Below are 27,221 nucleotides of genomic sequence, written 5' to 3' on the forward strand. Positions count from 1 at the left end.
TCTTGGCATGGTATTGCACAGGTGATGAATGGTGCCTGGTTTCCTCCAGATATGGTGCTTGGAATTAAAGTTCATCAGACCAGATAATATTGTTTCTTGCAGTCCTTTAGGTGCTTTTTGTTGTTGTTGTTGTTGGTGGTGGTGGTGGTGTTTTTTTTTTTTTTTTTTTTCTTTATTTCCAAGCATGCCTTTATTTTCATCTGTCATAAAGCCCAGAGTGGTGAATTGTTGCAGTGATGGTTGCCTTTCTGCAACTTTCTCAGCCAGAGTGACCATCGGTTTGGTCTGGTCACTAAGTCTAGGAAAAGTCGAGGTAGTCCCAAAGTTCTTCCATTTAAGAATCATGGAGGCCATTGTGCTCTTTGCAACACAGCTGATGCAGACCAATTATTGACTGTGGGAGAAGCCAAAGCAAACCCACACCAACCTAGGGAGAACATACAAACACTAAAAAGGCTCCTGACTTGAACCAGGAACCTTCGTGCTTTAAGGCGACTGTGCTACATTTGCAAAGTTATCACAAGTTGAGTCTCATGCTTGAGCTCGTTATTCTTTGTGAAATGTTAGTTTGTGCTGTGAACACCTGTTTGTATACAGCTACTTATGCATTTAAGCAGGGTGCAATTTGTGGAAAAAAACAGAGGGGGGGATGTTTTGAATTTTTATTTATTTATTTTTTTGAAAATTTGTTAAAAACCACAGTAGAGCTATACTATTTTTGGCAGCTGTTACAGAAACATTTTTACAAAAAAATCTTCTGATTTAACCTTGAGATTTGAAGTATTAGATAGCTTAGATATTTGCACCACTACAATGACACTAATAATTCTTAATTTCTGATAGAACTGCAAAATCAATCGGTAGTTATTAATAGAATAACGAGACACAACCCTTTACATTCAATCACGTTTGGTCCCATTTATTTTTGATATCAGTGCATACACAAACAAACGTTTAGTCCAAATGTGCGCATATTTGAAATGCACATTTACCTCAGATTTCATTAGATTGAATACAAGTGGGGCTGTACACAGGCTTTTCATGGTCCCCCGAGAAAATTTAGATTTCCCTGGTGTACATATGTGCATTTTTAAGATGTTTTAAGGCCAACAAATTGGATAATTTAAAATCAACAAATAAATGCATGCACTGTTTTGAGGCAGCTTTAATCGCATGTTTGGTAATTTCATGACTTGCTCGTAGTTTCTTTTGTGCTTTATTTAAGCTATAATAAAGTAATTATGCAGCGCGCGCTGGCGGATTTGTGCATGCAATTCTTGAGTGCGAGCCACGAGCACAGTATAACGGCTGATTGGAAAGTCATGTTAATTTTTCTGAGTTTTACTAACATCATCTGACAGCAGTTCACTGTTGTTCAACTGAAGCTCACTCGTCGTCACCTGTACCTTTTCCGCGCTCGTTTGACTTGCTCCTGGCACTGAGGCGAAGTCGGAATGTACGTCTGAAAAGTGTCCCGTTTGTTGTGGTCATTAAAGACTGGGTGATGTTTTAAAAAAAGATTTTTATTTTTGGTATTTTATATGCTTTGTTGGTGGAGTGTGGAGTAGTCCCCGGGGATAAAAATAATTCAGCAGAGGCAGGGATACATAGACCAGAAGAGGGGAAATCCCCCCCGTCCCCCCCTACAAATCGCACCCTGCATATAAGAATATATTATCCATACATTATGCATGTATCTCTGACAGACGTTGTTCCTCTTGCATTGCAGTTAGCTTCCTAGATTGCAGTGGGAGTGATGCAGTTTTGTTCTGTTGCATTCATTGTATCACTCACTTACAGTGTAAACACAGACACATTGAAATTTATAGACCAATGATGGGCAACTTTGGTTCTGGAGGGCCACTGTCTTACAAAGTTTAGTTATATCCCTAATCAGAACAACTGCCTGTAATTTTTAAAATATTCCTGAAGACTTTGGTTAGATTTTTTAGGTGTGTTTGATTAGGCATAGAGCTAAACTCTGCAGGACAGTTGTCCTCAAGGACTGGATTTGGCCATCCCTAGTATAAACCTACATTTCTACTTTAGTTGGAAATTGTATTTGTTATCAAAAAAAAAAAAAAAAAAGAATTAACTGTTTACTATTAACTATTTTAAGGGATGTTACATGATATTCTTTACACTAAGAAAATCATGTCATGCCATTTAAGGTTTAAATTTCGGTGAGTACAGTTGATAATAATAACTAGTTAATACTTTTCAACCCTATAATCATTAAAGTTGAGATTTGGACTGGAGTTTTTGCCTTTCACACTTTTTTTTTTTTCACAACGTCAGCATCTTTTATCTAATGATCAGTCCAGTGAGTGAAAACTACTGGTTCATAAATATTCCTTGTCATTTGGATGAGGACCACCTGGACTGGCCCCAGCTCTCAGTACAATAATGCCAGGCCTGTTCCTCAGATGAGAGCTTCAGTGTTTGAAGAGGAAGGACTTTTTTGTTTACTCTGAGATTTTTCCAGGCTGTATAAAGACCTCCATGGCTGCCACAAGTATTTGAGATGTCACCATGTAAACAGGCATCACCAACTCTTTTGGAACTCAGAGCTTAAGCTATGTCCATGATCACTTATCCGATTTTAATTACAACTTGACCAAAGTCTCTCTCTTCTCTCTTGTTTACATCCTCTGAATTCTTGGACTGTGCTACCAGGTTCATTCTCATCTTCAAATCAGCTATTCACTTTGCTAGAAAAACAAAAAAACAAAAAAACATATTTGACCAACATTAAATTGCCATAATGGTCCAAGCTGGTTAAGTGATGGTTTATCTCCTGGGCCAGCATAGTTATCCTGTTTACAAGCAATAGTCTGGTTGACCAAAATGATAATTCTGGTGAAGCTAGTTAATTAAAATGTATGGTGGGATGACCAGCACAATAGTATCCGAAATCCAATTGGAGACAAGCTTCTGGCCCACATTTAGATCCATACAGACATGTTTTTTTTTCTTCTCCTTTTGTACAGTGCATCAGCACATAATAGTGTCAGAACATGATGATCAGCCTGCTAAAACATGTAGTGTCAGAACATGATGATCACCCAGCTAAAAGGGAAACTTGAACATTTAGAAATGTCATTAGAATGTAACTTTTATTTATTTTGTAATTTAAAAAAAAAAAAAAAAAAAAAATGGTGGCATTTTTAGTTCCAGCAGAAATGCATAAACATGCTTCACATCTGCTGGCTTGTGATATCTAGGGCGCAGCCTTTTGTGATGTACTGCTATTCGAATTGCACGTGCCTCTTTTCGTGGATTACAATCACTCCATGGGGGGGTTCATGATTGCTGCCTTTTCAGAGTGCTGATTTGCAAGTTATACTTTTTTTTTCTTTTCTTTTTTTTATTCTTTTCTTTTCCTTTATTTTCTTTTCTTGATTCCCCTTCATTACCTTGTTCTCATTTCTCTATCTCTAGGGCTAGTATTGTTCAGAGGAAGATCATCTCTTTCCAGGATGAGGGTTCACTCACAAAGCGGATGTGTGAGAAAGGTGAGTCTTTTATTACTCCCAGCTAGATAGTTTAGCACATTACAATGAGTTCTTCTCTGAGATTTTATTTCACAGTGTATAGTGCTTTTCCTATTTTCTGTCTTCTCCCCCAATTTGCTTCCTCATATAGCCATTTCTGTCTGAGCTTTGGTTGTTTCGCAGGCCTGATTGTCCAACATCCTGCCTGGAAGTTTCTAGCAGAGATCTTTTTTTATGGGAAGATATCAAATTCTGTGCCTTGATAACTAATCACATCACAGCCTTAATGTCGTTGAATTGCTGTCAGTGCCATATACTGAATCCTGTCAGAAATTTAACTGATTTTTTCCAGTATAAACTCCAAAAATACATTAAATCCAAACAAAAATCAGTTTCTTAACAAAAGCAGTTTATACATAATACATCATTAAATATAATTATAATTTTGTAGATATAATTTTATAGATTAAATTAATAATACATAAATGATAAATTACTTAGTATTTATACTAAATAAATAATAAATGTTGCCTACGTTTGGATATACATTATTGTAATAATCCAGCCATTCTCTCTTGTCCTTTAGAACCGCTGTATGGAGAATCCACAGACAAACCTCTGCTGGACTGCTGTGCCTGTGGAACTGCCAAATACAGAGTCACCTTCTACGGGAACTGGTCAGAGAAATTGCACCCAAAAGACTACCCAAGTAAGACACTATGTCCTCAATGACATGTAAAGTGTGTAATTTTTTTTCAATGTTAAAATACTTTGTCCTATCCCAGTTTAAAGTGCAGAGACAACAAGTAAGCCATTATAATTTTAATGCAATACTCAGGCACAAATTATACCTTACATCATGTAACCCACATGAGGAGAGATTTTCTGTTCCAAAAATCGGGTGTAGTTTTTTTCTTCTTCTTCTTCTTCTTCTTCTTCTTCTTCTTCTTCTTCTTCTTCTTCTTCTTCTTCTTCTTCTTCTTCTTCTTCTTTTTTTTTTTTCTGGCGGACGGTACTTACACTGAAGGAGGGAGGGAATCAAGCCATGTCAAGAGAGCAGAATATCATAGAGCAGTTCTTGTGAAGTACACCCAGTGGAGAAATGTATAGTATAACATTATACATTTTATTTAAATGGGTATTTTACATTTTTTTCTTGTTTTATTTGTGATATACAAGTAATTTGTGTATTTACAAGTGTTACGTGTTTGTGTGTCGAAAAGGGACACTAGACTAAAATAGAGTACCGTGAAACAAATTTTTTTCTATGAGTCTATGTTCAGAATCCTGCCGTAATACAGAGGGCTATTCATATAGCTTATCAGTAAGTTACAATATATTTGTCCCAAATTGTGAATGTACATACTGACTTAACCCTTGAAGCAATATGTTTGTATTTGTTGTGAACTTTTCCCTGTTTGTTGGATAGGTCCACTATGGACTGTTGCTTATGTATTGGCACATCTGGTTTGTACAAACCTTTGCGATGTCATAGCCACGGTGTAGCATGTCGCTTCTCATCTGGTGTGTGACTGGCTTAAGCCTCTAAAGCTATGGTTAAGTTCAGTTGATTTGACTGAAATGTATAAACGCTCTCATAGTCATGCTGATCATTAAGCAATTACCCAGAACACCCTAGCAGCTTCACAACAATGGCTGGTCCCTCACAAGCACCCTAGCATTATAACAGTAAGTTGTGCAGTAGCAAGCAGCACTAGTGGTTTAAATCTGTTGGCTCAATCTATGTTATGCTCACAATATGTCTATAGGATTGTTGTTCATTTTGCAACAAACATTAAGATGTGAAATATGCAATCATTTCCTCATTATTTTCCCTTAGCACCTGTAATCTCTTGTCTGTTGTGGTTGGTGTGGATAACCTTGAGAGTGTCTCATTGGGAGTAAATTAAGCCTGGGGATTATAGTCACTCTCCACTTGAGCTTCTGCAGCTCAGATCAATACTCTGATTAGAATGTACTCTTGGAGCTAGATGAACCTGATAAAGAAAGTTTTGTGCCCTAATTTATGGGGTTAGGAAACAGTGAAAGACATACGGGTAAACCGACACATACATACACACACATGTTTGTTTTTGAGAATTGTGGGGACTTTCCATAGGCCGCAATGCATTTTATACTGTACAAACCGTACTTTCTATCCACCTACCCTACCCCTAACCCTAAACCTAACCATCACAGGAAACTGTGCACACCTTTATTTTCTCACAAAAACATCATTTAGTATTTTTATCAATTAATTTACATTGTACACAATGTAGGCGAACTCAGGTTTATATTACATCGTGGACACACACACACACACACACACACACATGTTTGTTTTTGTGAATTGTGGGGACTTTCCATAGACTTCAATGCATTTTACACTGAACAAACTGTACATTCTATCCCCCTACCCTGCCCCTACCCCTAAACCTAACCCTCACAGGAAACTGTGCAAACTTTTACTTTTTCACAAAAACTCATTCTATATGATTTATAAACCCATTTACATTGTGGGGACCGCTGGCTGGTCCCCACGATGTAGGTGAACTCAGGTTTATATTACATCATGGGGACATTTGGTCCCCACAATGTAATATAAACAAAAGCACACACACACACACACACACACACACACACACTTGTACAGTAAATAAACACATGGGATTTATGACTGTCACATGTGCAGAAAACATTCCCATGTGACGGTACAATTACATGTTTCCTAAAGCAAGCACGCTGTTGTGGACATCTGGAATTTATGCAGTCGTTGTCATTTCATTTTGATGTATTTGCATAAATTACTTGGTAAACAAATCAACTTTAATTAATCATAGCCAAAAGCACATATTATAATTTATTCCCATGCACTTTCATCGAATGATTAAGGCACATCAACCAGTCATAGTCTTGACTTTGTCGCTCAAATAAAAACATGCCTATGGCGGTGGACAGTGGAATTATGCACTACAGTTCAATACTCAGAGTAAGGGGTTTTAATAAACCTTGTTGTAACAATGTTAGTAGATGTGGGAAGAAGGAGGCGGGAACCGGCGAACATTCAACAAAACTTTAATATAAAATAAACAAACAAAACGAAAGTAATGCCGGCAGACCCTCGCGGACGTCTGCCGGCCACACAAACATAATAAAACATAAAATAAAGTCCAGGCCTGGTCCTCTCTCGTCTTTCATTGTAGTCGCTCCTCCTTTTATGCCTCCGGAGCTCCTCCGTGAGAGACTCGAGACCGGCACGCTTCGCAGGTGACGCTCATTATCACTCGCGTCACCGGCCTCGCGCCGTTCCCTCACGGCTCTCGCCCGCCCTGCTCGTCACATACCCCCAACGCCCCTCGCAGGCCGGGGGGTACCTCCGAGACTGCGCTCTACTCCCCCCCGGGGCCTGTCTCGGCGGCCGCAGCACCTGGGGGTAAGGACAGACGAGACGAGAGAAAGGAGACGGGGAGCGACAGGACGAGAGAGGGGAGAGAGGAAAAAGAGAGAAAAAAAAAAAATCTTGGTCCGGTTCCCCGACACACTGCCGCTCGGTCCTCAGCCTGCCAAGAGGCTCTTCTTCGCGGTGCCATGCGGTGGCACTGGACGCTCGGTGGACGGCCCGATCCTCGACCGCCTCCTGGCGGCCGGCGATGGCTCCTCCGACTGAGGGCAGCCGGCAGCGAGTCCCCCGTTCCCTGCTCCTCCCCTTTATGGCGGACGGCAGCAGGCTCCGGCCCACGGCGAACGGCGGCGACTCCTCCGCTCCCTCTTGGACGGCAGCCACCCCACCTCGTCCCAGGGGCACGGCCTCGAGCTCTCCGTCCCACCTTTCACTAGGCTCCAGTACCACCGCCTCGGGCAGCCTCTCGCGGTCTTCACTCCCGCGCTGCCCGGACTCCGCAGCACCGCGATCCCCCTCAGCAGCGAGGGCTCTCCGACAGCATGTCCCTCCTTCCTCCCGGGTTTCGGCACCAATGTAACAAGGTTAGTAGATATGGGAAGAAGGAGGCGGGAACCGGCGAACATTCAACAAAACTGTAATATAAAATAAACAAACAAAACGAAAGTAATGCCGGCAGACCCTCGCGGACGTCTGCCGGCCACACAAACATAACAAAACATAAAATAAAGTCCAGGCCTGGTCCTCTCTCGTCCTCCACGGTAGTCGCTCCTCCTTTTATGCTCCCGGAGCTCCTCCGTGAGGGACTCAAGGCCGGTGCGCCTCCCAGGTGAAGCTCATTAACACTCGCGCCACCGGCCTCGCGCCGTTCCCTCACGGCTCTCGCCCGCCCTGCTCGCCACATACCCCCATCGCCCCTCGCAGGCCGGGGGGTACTCCCGAGACTGCGCTCTGCTCCCCCCCGGGGCCTGTCTCGGCGGCCGCAGCACCTGGGGGTAAGGACAGACGAGACGAGAGAAAGGAGACGGAAGCAAGGGGAGCGACAGGACGAGAGAGGGGAGAGAGGAAAAAGAAAAAAAAAATTCTTGGTCCGGTTCCCCGACACACTGCCGCTTGGTCCTCAGCCTGCCGAGAGGCTCTTCTTCGCGGTGCCATGCGGTGGCACTGGACGCTCGGTGGACGGCCCGATCCTCGACCGCCTCCTGGCGGCCGGCGATGGCTCCTCCGACTGAGGGCAGCCAGCAGCGAGTCCCCCGTTCCCTGCTCCTCCCCTTTATGGCGGACGGCAGCAGGCTCCGGCCCACGGCGAACGGCGGCGACTCCTCCGCTCCCTCTTGGACGGCAGCCACCCCACCTCGTCCCAGGGGCACGGCCTCGAGCTCTCCGTCCCACCTTTCACTAGGCTCCAGTACCACCGCTTCGGGCAGCCTCTCGCGGTCTTCACTCCCGCGCTGCCCGAACTCCGCAGCACCGCGATCCCCCTCAGCAGCGAGGGCTCTCCGACAGCATGTCCCTCCTTCCTCCCGGGTTTCGGCACCAATGTAACAATGTTAGTAGATGTGGGAAGAAGGAGGCGGGAACCGGCGAACATTCAACAAAACTTTAATATAAAATAAACAAACAAAACGAAAGTAATGCCGGCAGACCCTCGCGGACGTCTGCCGGCCACACAAACATAACAAAACATAAAATAAAGTCCAGGCCTGGTCCTCTCTTGTCTTTCATTGTAGTCGCTCCTCCTTTTATGCCTCCGGAGCTACTCCGTGAGAGACTCGAGGCCGGCACGTCTCGCAGGTGACGCTCATTATCACTCGCGTCACCGGCCTCGCGCCGTTCCCTCACGGCTCTCGCCCGCCCTGCTCGTCACACTTGCCTTGGCAAACAAACTAATGATTGTGAATGGTAATTTCTAGTCTGCCATTGTTTAATAACAGGATGTCCCACCCCTGACAAAAATAAAGAAATTGCCATGTTGAACATATGCATGGGTGGTCATATTGCAATGTTCTCTTGTTAAATAAAGTGCATTATTTTATAAGCATAATTTGCATAGAAATGAGGCATTTGTGCTGAAAAGAATGACAGTGATTACTGTAGAATGCAATTGTTTAGATTTGTACAAAATATATGTTTTTTTAGGAAAAAAAATAAGCATGAAAATCTACAGTAATAATAAGTGAGGTGTAAGCATATCATATGAAAACATATCAATGAAATAGTACAAACTCATATGAATTCCCCACCAATTTGTAATGTAAAATATTTACAGATTGCCATGAAAGTGTTTTGAACATCACTGTTTATTTTGTCCCACTTGTGGAAATCAACCAATCAAAATGGCTCACTTGTAGATTATAAAAAACTGGGATATGAGAAAGTAACATCAAAAACATTACACATATCACCTTGAAGCTTAATTTCAAAACAACTATCTTGTCAAACCAGTAGATCAAGGGCATTTCTGCAGCAAAATACATATACATATTTTTGAAGCAGATAGAGAGGAGAAATAGAGAGATACTGTGTTTGGCAGAACATATGAAAATAAGCATTGGAACATCAGAGCGCATCAGTGAGATTTGATACAGGTCTGACGGATTGAGCGGATTAGCGGCACAGAGAGGATGTGGTAAGCAGTTCTTCACAGAGCCAGTGTGAAAACTCTGTCATGCCTGTGGAATAGCTTAAATTGGTGAGTAGAAATTAGATTGAGGGCTTTAAAGGCCCAGACTGGGAGATCTGGAACTTAATGCCTCAGGGTAGAGATTTTCCTACAAGGTGACTTTATTGTTTGAGCAGGACATTATAAAGTTGAAAGAGAAGTGTGAAGTAATTTCACAACTTTTTCACAGATAGTATATGTAATTTGTGAAACTTTTTTCAGTGGTTCTTTTTGAGTAGGACTGTCTGTCATAACTCCAGCTTAATGTAGCACCATAATCTAATACAACATTTCTATTAAGTGAAGAATTTGTTTGTGATAAGGTGGAACTTACCTTTGAAAGACTTGGCTAAGAGGACAAATTGAGGACATACGCTCAAAAAGTCCTGGGTAAAGCTATTCTAGTGTTTTTTGGCCGGCCCCTGCGGGAGAACCTGTGGGAGGTGGAAACCATTTATATGACATTTGTGGAAGCCATCATGGAGTAGTTGTACATAGCACACAAAGCTCCTCTAAAGCTTCACGCTGCTCCTGCACAGTAGAGGGATGCTTCCTTATTATCAGAAAAGCAGGATTATTATTTTAATGATTGTATAGTGTTATGTACAATGCAAAACTTTTAACCTCTATGCACAGCATTTTAGTTACAAATTTTTGCTTGGTGGCACTTTGGTACTCAAGTTTCATTCCATCTTGGATTATTTCCAGATTCCATTTAACCTCTTCTTCTCATAATTTCCTGTCAGTGCTCTAGGGTCTTGAAAATACCATATGAAAATATGTAAAATTGATTTTCTGATATATATATAATACAGTACCTGCAATATACAGTGCACTCTTTTATATTACATGTACAATGAGTATAGGATAGTTTAATTATGAACACATTTCCCATTGATTTGGCTGTTGTGGGCCATGCTCTGTGCCAGAGACTAGTGTCACATTTTGACTGAAGCTGTAGTTGACTTATTACACTAAGAGTCATTTGCAAATGAGAGTCAGGGAGTGTTTTGTATGAGAATAATTTAGATTAATATTGCTATGGCTGCTTGTTCCTGAAATTACAATATTTATTTTACATTATATTTGTCTTTTTTGGCAGTTTTATTGGGAGCGATAGTGGAGATAGCACAGGAAATTATGAGGAGGGAACAAAACTGGGAAATGATGCAAGCTGGATTCAAACTCACATTACTGTACATTGCATTGCACTGGCATGTATTATTCTAGCCGAGTGCTACATCAGGATGATGTATGAACAGAATGCTAGATGGAGCGCAAGAATGTTATCACAAAATGCATTTTTCAAAGATAAAATATTTTTTAATTTGATTTTGTGTTTAAATGCAACCCTTGTGAAAAAGAAGTACACTTTAGCATACTTTTAAAAAGAGTACTTATTACAGAAATAAAATACTTTTTAAAGCATATGATTAAGTGTGAACTGAATGCAATGATTTTTATTTCATGTTAACTGTTGTTTCCCCACTATTGACTGTTTCCCGTTTTTCACAGCTTTCACTGTATATATATATATATATATATATATATATATATATATATATATATATATATATATATATATATATATATATATATATATATGACAAAATATTCTGGGGGCGATGAAACTTGTGAAAATGGTCAAAAATGCTGGCACTGGCTGGCAACTTTTTTCAAAAACGCTAGCGGGGAAAGAGTTAATTGCAATTAAATAAAATATGTGACCAGTCACGGAAAGTAGGGACACAAGTCGGTTCTGGGGCATTTTGAGTTATTCACAGATTCTGAAAGTGTAGTCTCCAAGCTTTCCAATGATGTGTGACACATGGAAATCTGAAGTTGTGGCCATTTGAAGGTAGGCATTCGAGAAAGCTCTATAGGGAGAAAAACGCCTCTAAAGTTGCAGTTCTCACCTGTTCTCACCTGCTGGGAGTGACGATAGGGCTCATTTACATCTCATTTAGATAAACCATACCCCCTGTAAAGCTGCATGGACCGCATACTATTAATAATAAAGGTTAATGTGCATTATAAATGTCAGTAATTTATCTTTTTTGACTTTTATAAAAATGATTTAGAGGCTGAAATATGTGACTTTTTTTGTCAAAACTCTATTTGAACTTGTGCATTGTAGATTGTTGTAAGACACTCCTTTAAAATCTGCCCATCATTTTTAATGTTATTATGTTAATGTTTATGTAAAGAAAAAGTACATATTGATGCTAATTTTATTTGTTGTTTGCTGGTTTTCCACATGAAACTTGGTGAATTTACTTTTTGAACAGGATTCTGTGATAACCGTGATAATTTTGGTCACTATAATCATGAAATGAAATTTTCTCAGCTGAGAAGCCTGTTAAAGAAGAATAGGCAATCCAGGAACTAACTGGACTAACAGAGGCCAGAGATCGCTAACTATGGCTATTCAAAACACTTTTCAAGACAATAAATACACGATTGAGATGATGAATGCATGTATTGACTGAATTTGTGTCTGAATAGCGCTCCCTCCGTGGGCGTGGCCGCATTAGCGGATAATGAGCTGAATCACAGACTTCTGACTTGGCTCTCTTTTCATACAGATTACATAAACACAGAATGTTTGTTTTCGATTTGACTTACACAATTTAAAACCTGACATCTCAACGTTTTTTTCAGACACAAGTATAATTTTTTTATGATTAGTATTCACTAAGTTACAGTTCATTTTCTGAGAACTATCAGATTGGACTTCGTTCAGAGGGAGATGAGAGATCACGCATCATGTTTTCTTTATTTTACAAAAAGCACAACATTTTGTTTTTACTCTGAGTGTATACAAATAAAAGAAGACATTCTATAGTTTCAATTTATATATTACTAATGTCTCTATGACAAAAAATGACGGAGTATTTTAAGTCTGTTTTGCTGCAATGTAAAAAAAATCCTGCAAAATGCGCCGGCGTGTTACCCGACTCCAGAGAGGTAATGTCTTATTATGCCGCTTTCATCGTCGCTCAGATCGTTTTCAGAATCAGTGAGCGCTTGTTCATAAGCATCCGGCTTGTCGAAGAAGTACTTCAAAACATTTTTGGTGTAACGGCCACGGTTCTTCATTGAATTTTGATATCAGCTAGAGCCGGCCAGAGCACTGCATAATAAGTAGCCACGCTTCCCAGTATGGAAATACACACAGACATGACATGCCCCTACTGCGTGCTAGAATCTCCGAAAAACAAGCCGATTTCAACCTCAAAATGTACGCTTTTAAATATACCAATACTGCTATCCCAAACACGGAAAGGCTTCTTCATGATCTCAACTAACAGATTCTGCAAAAAAACGAAAATCACCAAGTTTGAAAAAAAATACTTCTTTCTCATTTTGCTCGAAAGTTGTGCTGCCGACTTGTGTCCCTGGTTTCCGTGACGGGTCACATATATTACAGTTTAAATTTATATTATATACAATTACTTGAACTTGAGTGCTTTTTTGACTCACATTTCATAATTACTTTTGTTGTACTGACTTACATTAAATATACTTTAATTCTTTCTACTAAAACGTGTCATGTATTTAAATATATGTGTTATTGCACGTTTGTTACAATGACGTTGCAATTTAGTACATTTTTAACATATTAGCTTTAAATGTAATCAAATTACACTTTGTTTTCAGTCTGTTCCCTGTTCTGTTTTGCCTGAGTTCTTATCCTGTGTATTTAAGCCCTTAGTACAGTTTAACACAAACTATGCCAAAGGTTTGGTTCCCAGGGAACACAACATTAAATATACTGATGTGTATCCCCAATGTGCTATGCATAAAACCATCTGCAAAATGCATAAATGTATGTTTATATTTCACTAATGATCAGAAACACATGGAAATTGGTTTATTTAGTAATTATTTAAGAAATTTTATCATGCATCATTCTAAGACATTGGAAATTTTTGTACCTTAACAGGGAGAGCCAATCACTGGTCGGCTCTCATTGGAGCTTCCCATTCGAAGAACTATATTCTGTGGGAGTATGGAGGTTATGCCAGTGAAGGAGTCAAACAGATCGCTGAACTGGGCTCACCAGTCAAGATGGAGGAGGAGATCCGTCAAAAGGTAAGGATGCCGAATTATTGCCTACCCAAACTGTTAATTTAGGTGTATGTGTTTAGGTGTATGTTTTTTTTTATTATTATTTGCCCTGTAAATGAAACGGCAATATCCATATACTGTGTTTTAATGTTGTGCTGTATATCAAAAAAAAAAAAAGAATTATGGGATCTTAATGCCCAACAGTGGTTATATTGTGTTCTAAATTCTGCCTGGATATCTTTTTGGATCTAGAATTAATGTCTTTACACAACTTCAGTATGACCCATGTATTCTTAGACAAAGTCAACTTGCAAACCCACAGCTGCAAACACATGGTTTAATTATAAGTCAGCTGGGTGGGCATTATCCTCCTTGTCCTTGAAGAACTTTGATAAGAATAATAATAGGAATTAGAAGCAGTGTCTATGGAAATTCAATGATAAAATGGAGCTGAAATGGATCAGGTTGATCATTACATTAGTTCTCCACTGGAGCATCATAATTACCTGCTGTTGAGGTCGTTTTGTGAGGAGCATTGAGAAAAGACCTTTGCAATTGACAAGCTTGCTGCCTATTCTCTAAGTTCAGTAGAGCGTGCAGATGCTCTTGGAGATCTGTGAAAGGCTTAGATGTTTGGTTCCCAGTATGCACAATGCATTTCCATTTGCAAGATCAGCTGAGAATTGACATGGAAAGGATAGAAGATAAGGGGATGAGGGAGATTATTAAACTTAGTTCTGTTTCAATAATCATGTCTCTTATTCTCTCAGTTGTCATCTTTCTTACAATAGTGAAGCTACAATAGTGTAATTTAACAGTTTAATAGTGATTTTAATAAATCAGTGAAGCTTATGACTTATTCTACACTGTTAGCATGCAATTCTTTTCTTGATTAAAACAGGATTGATTTGACTTTGTCACACTTGTTGCATTTAATAATAATATAAATAAAACCAATAATAATAATAATTTGTATTATTTTACATAGTCTTGACATAGGCTTATATTCAGTTTGGTACTTAACTTTGGCCCAGTTGTTGTTTTATTTACACTAAATTAGTTTCACCAAATAAAGGAAAATACTACTTATCAAAATTATGGGCAACCCCATGAGTCTTTGTTTTTTCCATGTTTATTTTTTTCTCCATCCCATTGTTGCATGTAGGATTGGAAGACGTTCTTTGTACTAAAATCTTTGTACTAACACATTCAACTGGACTGAAATAAGAAAAAAAAAAAAAATTGCATTGTCCCTTTAGACCAATACATTTCAGGCATCCAAACGGCATTGGCTGATATGGTTGGAAATGGCGCTTTGATAATTAAGTCTTCAAGTCAGTGCACCAAAGACACTTCAGCTCTTCTAAGCAAGTGATAGAAACCCTGAAGGAGGTACAGTATGACTGTGTGGCAGCTCTCCAATAGATCTGTTATGTGAGCCATATCGCTGTGTGTTGCATTGGCTCTTGAGTCTGTTGTAAGCAGAACTGTTTACAGTTTGTTGGAGTGATAATTATTCTCCCTGGGTTTTTACGGTCCAGATAGCAAACAAATCCTACTGGAGGCTAGAGAGCTGGAGAGATTCAAGTTGTGATATGGGTCATGGCTGAAACGTGTGTTTGGCCAGCGACTGAAAAGCATGCTCACTCTGACGACATTTACACTTTTACATAGGTTAAATCAGATGCCTTCCCTATTCTACTTACCGAACGAATGAAGCGGCAGTTAAATTTTTACCGTAAGTAGAATAGGGAAGGCGTAGGACATACAGCATAAACTTTTTGGAGAATACGGAAGTGTGGTTTTGGCGGAAGCACTTAGAAGGTGAACATTTGTTTATATAAAGCCTATACATTTACATTTTTTTCAAAAATGACTGATCGCTTCGCTAGATAAGACCCTTATTCCTCATCTGGTATCGTTTAAAGCCCTTTGAAGCTGCACTGAAACTGTAATTTTGACTTTCAACCGAGGCCATTGAAGTCCACTATAAGGAGAATAATCCTGGAATTTTTTCATCAAAAACATTAATTTCTTTTCGACTGAAGAAAGAAAAACATGAACATCTTGGATGACATGGGGGTGAGTAAATTATCAGGAAAAGTTTATTTGAAAGTGGACTAATCCTTTAAAGCCTTTATATACAATGCATTATAAAAGTATTTTAAAGGTGCCCTAGAACTTTTTTTAAAAAGATGTAATATAAGTCTAAGGTGTCCCCTGAATGTGTCCGTGAAGTTTCAGCTCAAAATACCCCATAGATTTTTTTTTTTTAATTAATTATATTTTGGGGCATCATTATAAATGAGCCGATTCAGGGCTACTGGCCCTTTAATTCTCCTGCTCCACGCCCACGGAGCTCGCGCTTGCCTTGAACAGTGCATAAACAAAGTTTACACAGCTAATATAACCCTCAAATGGATCTTTACAAAGTGTTCGTCATGCATGCGTCGGATTATGTGAGTATTGTATAATGTTATATTATTTACATTTGATTCTAAATGAATTTGAGGCTGTGATCCGTGGCTAACGGCTAATGCTACACTGTTGGAGAGATTTATAAAGAATGAAGTTGTGTTTATGAATTATACAGACTGCAGGTGTTTAATAATGAAAATAGCGATGGCTCTTGTCTCCGTGAATAACCGCAAGAAACGATGGTAACTTTAACCTCATTTAACAGTACATTAGCAACATGCTAATGAAACATTTAGAAAGACAATTTACAAATATCACTAAAAATATCATGATATCATGGATCATGTCAGTTATTATTGCTCCATCTGCCATTTTTCGCTATTGTTCTTGCTTGCTTACCTAGTCTGATGATTCACCTGTGCAGATCCAGACGTTACTGGCTGCCCTTGTCTAAAGCCTTTCATAATGTTGGGAACATGGGCTGGCATATGCAAATATTGGGGCGTACACCCCGACTGTTAAGCAACAGTCGGTGTTATGTTCAGATTCGCCTGTTCTTCGGAGGTCTTTTAAACAAATAAGATTTATATAAGAAGGAGGAAACAATGGAGTTTGAGACTCACTGTATGTCATTTCCATGTACTGAACTCTTGTTATTTGACTATATTTTCACAATAATTTATGAAAATATATAATGCATTATTACATACATTATGAATACCCTTATAATGCATTGTACAAGTGAAGTATAACCAGAAATTCTTCTTCAAATCAAATTGTTGCGTAAATGTTGGTGCCAAATAGGTGTATTATTATGTATTTACATTAAGCATTTGATAAAATGTACTACAGTGCGTTTTAAGGTCCTGAAATAATTGAAGCGAAACCAAACAATAAACTTGTGTGTCATCATTTGGCCAAAAGGTGATTTGAAGTTCGATCCAGTGGTTTGAAACAGCCAACTTTATGTAAAACTTTTTGCCGTCTGTTAAACACCTTCAAGCTGCCATTGGTCCATAACGATTAGGTGGGTGTGCTTTGGTGCTCTAACTTTTTTACATGAAAATCTCTTCAGGTTCATTTGTTAAATCAGTCCGTTCAGGTCAGAAACAAGTAAAAATATGAGTACACTGGAATGCCGAATTGTAGAGCTGGTGAACACATCCCTTTGATCAGATGCTTGCTTGTTTATTGTGTTATTAAGAAAAAAGAAAACATTATATTTAAATACTTATCTAAACAGCTCCCAGTAGTGTGGATGGTGTCTGGATATTTTAAACAGTTTATCTTTGCTAAACTATTTAGAACTTCTGTTTTCCCCTGAGCGATGAGTGAATAAGAACTTTGCAGAGAGAATATCGAGGCCTTTAGGGGCAAGGCCAACAGTATAATTGCAGTTAAATTACTTGTATATACTTTATATAAGATAGCAGCACATGTGTGCACAATAAGTACTTTTGATAAAATTATTTTTTTACGTAAATGAATCAAAATACAATGGAAATACAGCTCTATACAGGAGTGATGTCATCATTGTGTATGAAATTAACACTGTGATTGGCATAACCAGTGAACTTGGTTTATGCTTAAAAAAGCAGCTTTAAAGAAAATCCAAGTTTCAATGTTACAATGTATAAGGTCATATTATTGATTGGTAACACCTGTTGGTGCTGAAGCAAATTATTCCTGTTCTTACTGGCCTCAGACTTCAATATCAAAGTCGATGTTGTTTTTGCTCAGTTCGCAGTAAATATTACATTTGCTATTATTACAGTCTACAGAGTTCATGAATGCTCAGTTAGAATTCATATTGACCTTCAAGAACAATTTGAATGCAACAGTCTCCATGTACAGAAATCAGACATTTCTTACTATTCAGAGTACACTTGCCATTCTCCGAGCTACAGGCAACACTCAGACAATAGCAGTGCTTAAATCGAGGAATCATTATGCGCTGTTACCACCTAGATCGAAATGAAGCAGTTGGTCGAAGCCCAGATTTTGATGAGATGAATGTGGGGGGTGTTCAGCACAGTGAGCCAGCGGGTGGGAACTCCACAATGTGACATCTTTCCTTCTCTCGAGCAGAATAGAAGCACCATCTGTCTGAGATGTCTAATTTATGTTCATATCTATCCAAAGATTGTGCTTTCACTGTGCTTTCAACTTTCAAGTGGCTTTTAAAAGAATCTGGAATTATGAATTACCTCTCATTGAAATTAAGCCTCACCTATTGCCAGAGGACAATTTTCTACCATCCATTCTCCAAATCGCTTGTCCTCTGTAGGGTGCAGGGATGTTGGAGCTTATCCCAGTGTCTCAGGGCATAGGCAGGAAAACACCTTTAGATGGATGGCCATACTATCACAGCGTGATTAAAGATATTTTACTTTAAATTCTTTAAAATTAAAAATGAGGTCAATTAACTATTATGTTCAGCACACAAAACAAATTGCATCATTCAGTTTAACAAGCTTTCTGAATTTTAAAGAGTTGAATTAGATGACTAAATTGCAGTGATGGTAAGTATGCCAGGTTGTGGTAGTCTGCTGCATCCATCACAACCTAGCACTCAGAACCAGCCTGCAACATGGGTAATTACGCTGTGCCAGTTGCATTCAGCAGAGATTTTCAGGACATGTTTCCACTGTTAGCTGAATTGCATAATTGTGAATCAAGTAGTAAAGTGCATGTACAATAAACAATGATATAAAGGCTCAAGCCCCTGCCCCTTTTCAAAATTGATGATAATATTGTAGTCAATAAAACAAAATGCATTTGATTATAATTAACATGACCTATGTGTACAAAACTAAAGTATCCTAAATTCCTGTTTATTTTTACTTATCTGTCAGTCTGAGGTGTTGTTGCCATAACATGTTGCTGTGGGTTGTATGTGTCTTGCTTTGGACTTGACTGACGGGGTCTGTAGCGTTTTCAAAAATCTCAGTTTTCGAAGTTTGAAAACTCTGGAGTAGTGTGGACAGCAGGCGTAACCGTAGCAAAATTTATGCATTTTAAAACGAAAGCACACTAGTGTAAACATGTAAACGTAGGTATTCCACAGTCTGCTCGGGAACTATCATCTCGAGCCAAATATGGTTCTTTCAATGAGTAGGCTTACATATGGCGAGACGGTAGGAAAAAAAAAATATACCAAAGAATTTTTTTTATTTTTTTTTATTTTTTTAATAATCAAAGGTAGTGTGTCAATTCAATTATCCACATATTAGATATTTTAAAATATTACAAAATTCATTGATGCCTGTTTGTCATGTATAATACATCGACCAATCGTCATCTGGCACAACAAGTACAAATTTCATTGCACAATTTGAAGTGGAGCGGTAATGTTCCAGTCATTCATAAATCAGCTGAAGATTACATGGACATTTGGACAGACAAATTTACATTTATGAAGTGATCTGAATCTGTGTATCATGTTAATTGACTACAAAGCACTACACAAAACCATGCAACACCAAACGTCGCATTAATGGTAAGTAGTATTCAAGTCACTTGCATTTAGCCTATGTATATCGATACACCGTTTACCATTTGATCAAACTATCATAGTTGGTAAAAAAAAAAAAAAAAAGCTGCAGTGCAATGCTGAATTTTTATGAGCCATTACTCTAGTCTTCAGTGTCACATGATCCTTCAGAAATCATTCTAATATGCTGATCTGTTATCAATGTTGGAAACAGTTGTGCTGCTTAATATTTTTTTTGGAACCTGTGATACTTTTTTTTCAGGATTCACTGATGAATAAAAAGTTAAAAAGAATAATATTTATTCAAAATAGAAATTATTTTAGAAGTCTTTACTTCTAGTTTTTACTTCTTTACTTTTTTTATTTATTAATTTAGCACATCCTTGCTGAATAAAATTAATTATTTCTTCTGAAAAAAGAAAGAAAGAACGAAAGACAGAAAGAAAGAAAGAAAGAAAGAAAGAAAGACAGAAAGAAAGAAAGAAAGAAAGAAAGAAAGAGAAAGAAAGAAAGAAAGAAAGAAAGAAAGAAAGAAAGAAAGAAAGAAAGAAAGAAAGAAAGAAAGAAAGAAAGAAAGAAAGAAAGAAAGAAAGAAAGAGAGAAAATACAGAAAATTACTGACAAACTTTTGAATGGTAGTGTATATTGTCACAAAATATTTCTGTTTTAAATAAATGCTGTTCTTTTTTTTACTTTTTATTCATCAAAAAAAAATCACAAAAAAAGTATCTGTTACGAATGCGCATTCATAAAACAGAGTGAGAATCCAAATGCAAGCACCAACGTTTAATAACAAAAGGTAATCCATTCACAGACAGCTGACGAGAGCAACGACAAGAACATACTCACAAACGCATCGACCAACAAACAACAAATGAAGCATAAAGGTTTAAATAGACACGTTAACAATGGGCTGATAAGGGACAGGTGTTGGTGATATGATGTCATGGTAACTAATGAGGGTAACTATAGCGACACACAAGGTACAGGCAAAACAGAAACCAAAACACAGGAAATAAAGATTGAAACAAAGAAAACCGATTACACTTCAACAGAAAAGTCCTACAAAACACAAAACACCGGGATCCTGACATAGCCCCCCCTCAAAGGTGCGGCTTCCAGACGCACCTACAAACAAAAGATCCAGGAGAGCTGTAGAGCGGAGGCAAACTCCGAGGCGAGACGGAGGGCCTGGACCATGGAGTTGAGGAAGGACCAGAAACACAAGTGTCAAAGGGAGCCGAAGCAAAACAGGCAGTAAAGGTGGCCGGAGCGGCGCCAGCTGAGTAGGCGGCCAAGATGGCACAGACCGGACCAAGTGCGTAGCGACCGGCTGGCCTGGACTTGAGTGCGTAGCGACCGGCGGGCCTGGACTTGAGTGCGTAGCGACCGGCGGGCCTGGACTTGAGTGCGTAGCGACCGGCGGGCCTGGACTTGAGTGCGTAGCGACCGGCGGGCCTGGACTTGAGTGCGTAGGCGACCGGCGGGCCTGGACTTGAGTGCGTAGCGACCGGCGGGCCTGGACTTGAGTGCGTAGCGACCGGCGGGCCTGGACTTGAGTGCGTAGCGACCGGCGGGCCTGGACTTGAGTGCGTAGCGACCGGCGGGCCTGGACTTGAGTGCGTAGCGACCGGCGGGCCTGGACTTGAGTGCGTAGCGACCGGCGGGCCTGGACTTGAATGCAAAACAGCCAGTGTGGGTTTCGGAATGCCAGCTGCTCGTGCCGAAGTCAACGGTGGGTCGTTCACACTAGACAGCAACCCTCTCCACTCCCGGACAGCTTCACAAATGTGCCGTGTCTCTGGGCGATCAGCGATGACAAGACGTGGCTCTGGGCGATCAGCGAAGGCGTGACGTTGCTCTGGGCGATCAGCGTCGACGTGACATTGCTCTGGGTGATCAGCGAAGGCGTGACGTTGCTCTGGGCGATCAGCGGCGACGTGACATTGCTCTGGGCGATCAGCGAAGGCGTGACGTTGCTCTGGGCGATCAGCGGCGACGTGACATTGCTCTGGGTGATCAGCGAAGGCGTGACATTGCTCTGGGTGATCAGCGAAGGCGTGACGTTGCTCTGGGTGATCAGCGGCCACGTGACATTGCTCTTCCACGACCCCGACAGTAAATGCCGAGCCGCTCAACCGTAATGCCAAGTCAATATAATACTCAAGAGTCCAGCTAGGGTGATGCAATGGCACAAAAGATTTGAGTGACTCAGATAACCCTCCTCGAAAGAATATCATTAAGCATAAATTGTCCATACGAGTCAAGTGAGCCACCTCTACAAAGTCCCTCACGTAATCCTCAATAGACAAATCTCCTTGACGGAGACGCAAAATTTGTGCTGCTGGATTCATGGTTTGGTTGGTCGATCTGTTACGAATGCGCATTCATAAAACAGAGTGAGAATCCAAATGCAAGCACCAACGTTTAATAACAAAAGGTAATCCATTCACAGACAGCTGACGAGAGCAACGACAAGAACATACTCACAAACGCATCGACCAACAAACAACAAATGAAGCATAAAGGTTTAAATAGACACGTTAACAATGGGCTGATAAGGGACAGGTGTTGGTGATATGATGTCATGGTAACTAATGAGGGTAACTATAGCGACACACAAGGTACAGGCAAAACAGAAACCAAAACACAGGAAATAAAGATTGAAACAAAGAAAACCGATTACACTTCAACAGAAAAGTCCTACAAAACACAAAACACCGGGATCCTGACAGTATCAAAGGTTAAAGGCCTAAGTATTTTAAAATATAAAACCATTATTTTAAATTGTAGTAATATTTCACAATATTACTGTCTTTTTCTGTATTTTGATTAAATACACAGTGCATCGCAGTTTGTTGTGTATGGGAAATAGAAATAGTCTTTGTGCTTGCACTGAAAATTCAGTCAGGGCTTAAAAATAAATGAAAAAATAAAATAAAATAAAAATAAATGAAAAAGGAGGGGCTAAAATCTATCAGTATTTGTGTGAACATTTTCTTTGCCCAGCCAAACAGGTCTGGCTGTAGAGATGGCTTGTAAATGACGGCTTTATTTTGAGTAGCTCAGGCCATTTCAGCATCTTAGACATTTTATATCTGTTCCCATCTGTCCAACCTTCTGTCTGGTTTGTATTGTTTTCTCCATTGTTGTGTTGATAAAGAGCCATATCCTGTTGATAAATAAGCAGTCTTCTCAATTTCCTGCACCGCAGCTCATCATGATGTGTCTTCCCCTCTAGAGGCCGTTGCTAGTCATCGTTGTGAGCTAAAATGTTTTTCATAAATTTTCAGGTCATTGTTGACGCTCTGTGGGGGAGTAAATGGAAAATAAAATCTCCATGCTTCGGTGGGTGCATCTCATTCAGCTCAGATAACACTAATGTTTTCTCCAAACCCTTTATGCTTCTACTATTTCTAAAGAGTCCCGGCTTCCACACAGCAATGAGAGTGTGATTGTTTGTGTTCTCACCCGTGTAATTCCCTACCCAAATGCCACATGGCCATATGTTAGTGCTGTATGTTTGCATATCTTGTAAGGCCTCTCTTTATGAAGGGTTCTTTTTGTAAGATTTGGCATATTTTGTACTGGACACAGAAAAGATGTTCTCTTGTCACTTTTAAAGTCATATTGAAACAACATTTATTAGCCATTTTATTTTTGTAATGTTCAAGAGAATATTCAATCAAAATTTATTGAAGAAAAATTGTCTCTATATTATAAGAGGGAAGAAAATTTGATAGTGGTGATGTCTGCCAAAAAGGGAAGTCGTTTCAGAGGCGAAGCAAATATTTTGATGAAAGGTTGCAAATGACATATTGTGAAAGCGCGAAAAGTCATCAATCTTTTTCAACAAATAACAGTGATGGGCTTTTTTGAGTTTTACTTACTCCAAATAGTTCAATGTTTCAATTCAAAATTGGGCAAACACAATAAATTAAATTAAATATTTTTTTTACAGTGTAATTGCCCATATTTAGTCCACTCACAGTATTAATTTATGTGGTCACGTACCTCTCTCATTCAGCGCAAATTCAAATGTTTTCATTCTCACAACATTTGGTTAATAACCTATTATTTATTTTGTAAACAAACATTTGTACTTCACTTGTGTTCACATGTCATACTAACAAGAAACTATGCTTCTAACCACAGGTCGAGAGCTGTCCATTCACACAAGTTTACAATGCTGTTCACAAATGTCTGTTAGAAGTATGGTTTTGGGAAAGCAATATTTAGCATTTTTGGGCAGTACATCAGGCGATCTGTGACAGGTCTGTATGCATGCTACCTGCAGCCTGAGACTAGATGGGCAATAACCAGACAGATTTTGTTGAGGTCACTGAAATATCCCCCATTTCCTGATGTTATCTGAGCTGAACACTACAGGCTTGAATAAAAATATGGCCTCAGCAGCTGATGTCATTGTATTGCCACACCAATTTTTTTCTTTTTTTTTCTTTCTCACTTCTCACCCAGTTGGTAATTTGTGTATGCAGCTGGCTGCTACCTCAGCTCAGTGTGGTGCTAATGAGAAGACTGCTGTTGTGGTGTTTTTAATGGCTGCCTTGTCTCAGGTTCTGCTGGCACAGGCCACCAGAGGATCTCAGATGGATTGTAAAATTCTCCATTTCCTGACTGAACAACTGCTGTTCTCTCCCCACATAGACAAAAAATAAAGTGTCACCTGAAATAAAGATGATAGCAATGATAGCCAGTTCTACTATTGCAGTCTACATGAGAAACTGGACAATGTGTCTCCCACACTCTTTTTTCCACTCTTTTTTTCCCCTTCTCTTTTACGGTTTCTGTGCTATTTTGTCTTACTTACAATTCTAAACAGAAGTCTTCAAGTCTCATAAAGTATGGTTGTGTCTTTTAAATATACTGAAATACTGAGCTCAATTTTGGGCCGATCAAGGGCCGGAACTATCCATTTTATAATAAAATTTAACATATGGCTTCGGCAGGTGTGTATTATGTTACTAAGTGGGGCAGAGAGTGCCTGAGCCCTGCCCAGCTCTGTAGCACCCCACAGTTTCCAATGTAAATCTGTAGTGAAAAATGGAACTGCAGCACTCTCCAATCTCTCTAAAGCTGAGTTCAGACTGCACGATTTTAGCCCCGATTTTGGCTCGCCGACAGGTTTTGAGAAATCGCAGACAAATGCCCGAAATCACAAGCAAATCGGTGCTCATTCACGCGAGTGATGATCACGCAGTGAGAATGAGCAAAGACGCGATCTGAGAGAATCGCAGATGAGTCGCCGACGCCCGTGAGATATTTGGCATGCTAAATATCTGGACCTGTCGGCGATTCAAAATCCTGCTGTGTGAAAAGTGTTCTGACTGAAAACTACATCGGCGATGACCGACAGCCAATGAGAGAGCAAGATACAGAGCAGTGGGAAGTTCGGGGAGCATGGCTTCGTTTCAGATAAACATTACAATTCTATCAAACAAAAACAAAGCATTTGCTTGACCACCCGCAACAGCAGCACATTGAAAAGTTATGTATTTACCTCTAACTCTCATTGCAGAACACACAATCCACAGTCTCCCCAACCATTTCCTCCTCCATTTCTTTTTTTCTTTTTCTTGTTTTCTCTGCAAATCAGCGCACCGGCAATTGCAAGCTTCATATTGCAAGCTTCTTGCCGGCTACCGTTTTTAATAATAATAATAATTCCGGTCTTGCGTGATATCGCGTTGTTTCCTTGTCACATCTCGCGTGTGTTTGGTTGTGAAATGTAGTTCGCATGCCAGACATCATCTCTTCTACAGTGTTCATGCTCCAAACATCCAAACACAAGTGAGACACTCTAAAGTTCTATTTTGATAGCTCTAAAGACATGAGCCATCATTCATAATATAACCAGGGTTTGAAATGTACACACATTCTTCCTATTGTAAAGTCATGCAGTGTGAAACCTTCTGTCGCCGATCCATCGTGCAGTTTGAACACAGCAGCGACTGAATGCTGGCCAAGATAGTCATGCAGTGTGAAAAGAACAGTGACCCGACTACTTTGAAAATCGTGCAGTCTGAACTCTGCTTAAGAGCCATTGATTTCAGACTGCCCTGCTTATTTTCACGTTACCTTAAGTAAATAGTTGGCATGTATGTTCTTCCTATGTGCAGTAGTGTATCAAATTAATTAAATGATAAATCCTTTAGTTTAAACATGCTTGTATGAATAGCCTTTAATTAGTTCTGTTGTTTGTTTTATGTTTATTATGAGAATAGACATGACTTTCTTTTCATCACTGGAATCCCTCCACAAATTGTAATATTTAGGAGGCAATAAATACTACATGTGTGTGTTTAAGCCTGTCAGTCAACAGTAGAGCACCACCCTCAGGCTGAATAAGGCAACATCTGTCAAAAATATGGAGTCTGGAATAACTTGAGTTGGATGAGAGACAGTGACATTGCTTATTGTTATTATGACAGCTTAGAATTTTAGATTTGCTTAGAATTGTTATCATGACAGGAGAATTTTGAGATTTTATTTTATTTTTTTACTTCTGTGGAAATAACAGTGTGTATTTGTGTTCATTGTCATGTTTCAACACTTAGAAACTGTGGATTAATTTAGTTTATTTATAGCTAATACTGTCTTCACTCTGCAGGCAGAACTTCCCAGGTTTAGCACTTGACATCAGAGCACAAAACACCCAGAGTTGTTGTTAGAGTTGCGTAGGTGAGAGAGAGAGGAAAAATAATAATTTGCTCTACGGCAAAAGAGCCTTGACTAACAGACATAAAGGACTGGCTTGATGTTTGACACGGTGACAGAATTGACATGAAACAATGTTCAGTCAGCACTCCGCTGGAGGTATTTTCTTTTCCATTTGATGAGGAAGTGTTACATTCTCCTCCCCTGCCTTCACAACTCAGGGTACAATAACCAAATAATCATACTCCAAAGCTTTGACAAAGTCTGCCTTAAACAATAGCCAAAACTTTTAATTGATACAGGGTGTGAAGAGACTTTTTGTCAGGATGTTCATTAAGACGACAGCAATATTGATCTCCTTTTTATGCTAAATGCAAAAACATGAAACAATCCGAGAGAAAGATTGTTTGTGCCTGCTGAGATGAAGAATGGGGAAGGTAGAAAATTCACACTATACAGGAATTTTCGAATGTGAAACCCACACAGGCACTTCAGCAACACATGCAAAACAGCAGTGCCAAGTCTGTTTTCTTTTTTAGGGGTGTGGGGCAAGGGGTGTTCATGTCCTGTACATGTTTGGTGTGTATATAACAATATTAAACTTCCTTATGGCTTGTTATTGCATTTCTTTGCTTTTGTAAGAATTTGTTTTGTTTCTTAGAAAAAAAATCTATATACTTGCATTTAAGGAAGTCTTTCAATAGGGCATCTGACATTTTATCACCTATGAAACTGTAAATGATTACTATAAATTATAAATTACCACCCTGCTCTCTTGGCATCGGCCATCGAAAAACCTATATCTGTCAACCACTACTTTCAATCCTGTCAGTCCTGAAAATTCATTTCACTATCAAAATCCAGTATGTTGATAGATAAAGCATAGTTTCTGCCAATTTCATGTTAATCTTGAGAACCTATAGAGTAGTATTGCATCCTTCATATCTCCGAAAAGTCTTTAGTTTTATCATATTTATAAAAGATACATATGCTGTATCGAGCCGA

At 39.4% G+C, this 27,221-nt stretch overlaps 1 protein-coding gene across 1 annotated transcript in view; it reads left to right on the forward strand.

Moving 5' to 3' along the window:
* The window catches only part of spon1a (spondin 1a), a 208,955-nt gene that overhangs the window by 40,183 nt on the left and 141,551 nt on the right, over positions 1 to 27,221 (forward strand). Inside the window, exons 4-6 of the mRNA XM_067389022.1 lie at positions 3,442 to 3,515; positions 4,081 to 4,203; positions 13,503 to 13,651. Coding sequence (XP_067245123.1) covers positions 3,442 to 3,515; positions 4,081 to 4,203; positions 13,503 to 13,651 — 346 coding nt within the window. The remainder of the gene's footprint in view (positions 1 to 3,441; positions 3,516 to 4,080; positions 4,204 to 13,502; positions 13,652 to 27,221) is intronic.

This window comes from Chanodichthys erythropterus, chromosome 7 (assembly GCF_024489055.1).
Source record: "Chanodichthys erythropterus isolate Z2021 chromosome 7, ASM2448905v1, whole genome shotgun sequence".
NCBI lineage: Eukaryota > Metazoa > Chordata > Actinopteri > Cypriniformes > Xenocyprididae > Chanodichthys > Chanodichthys erythropterus.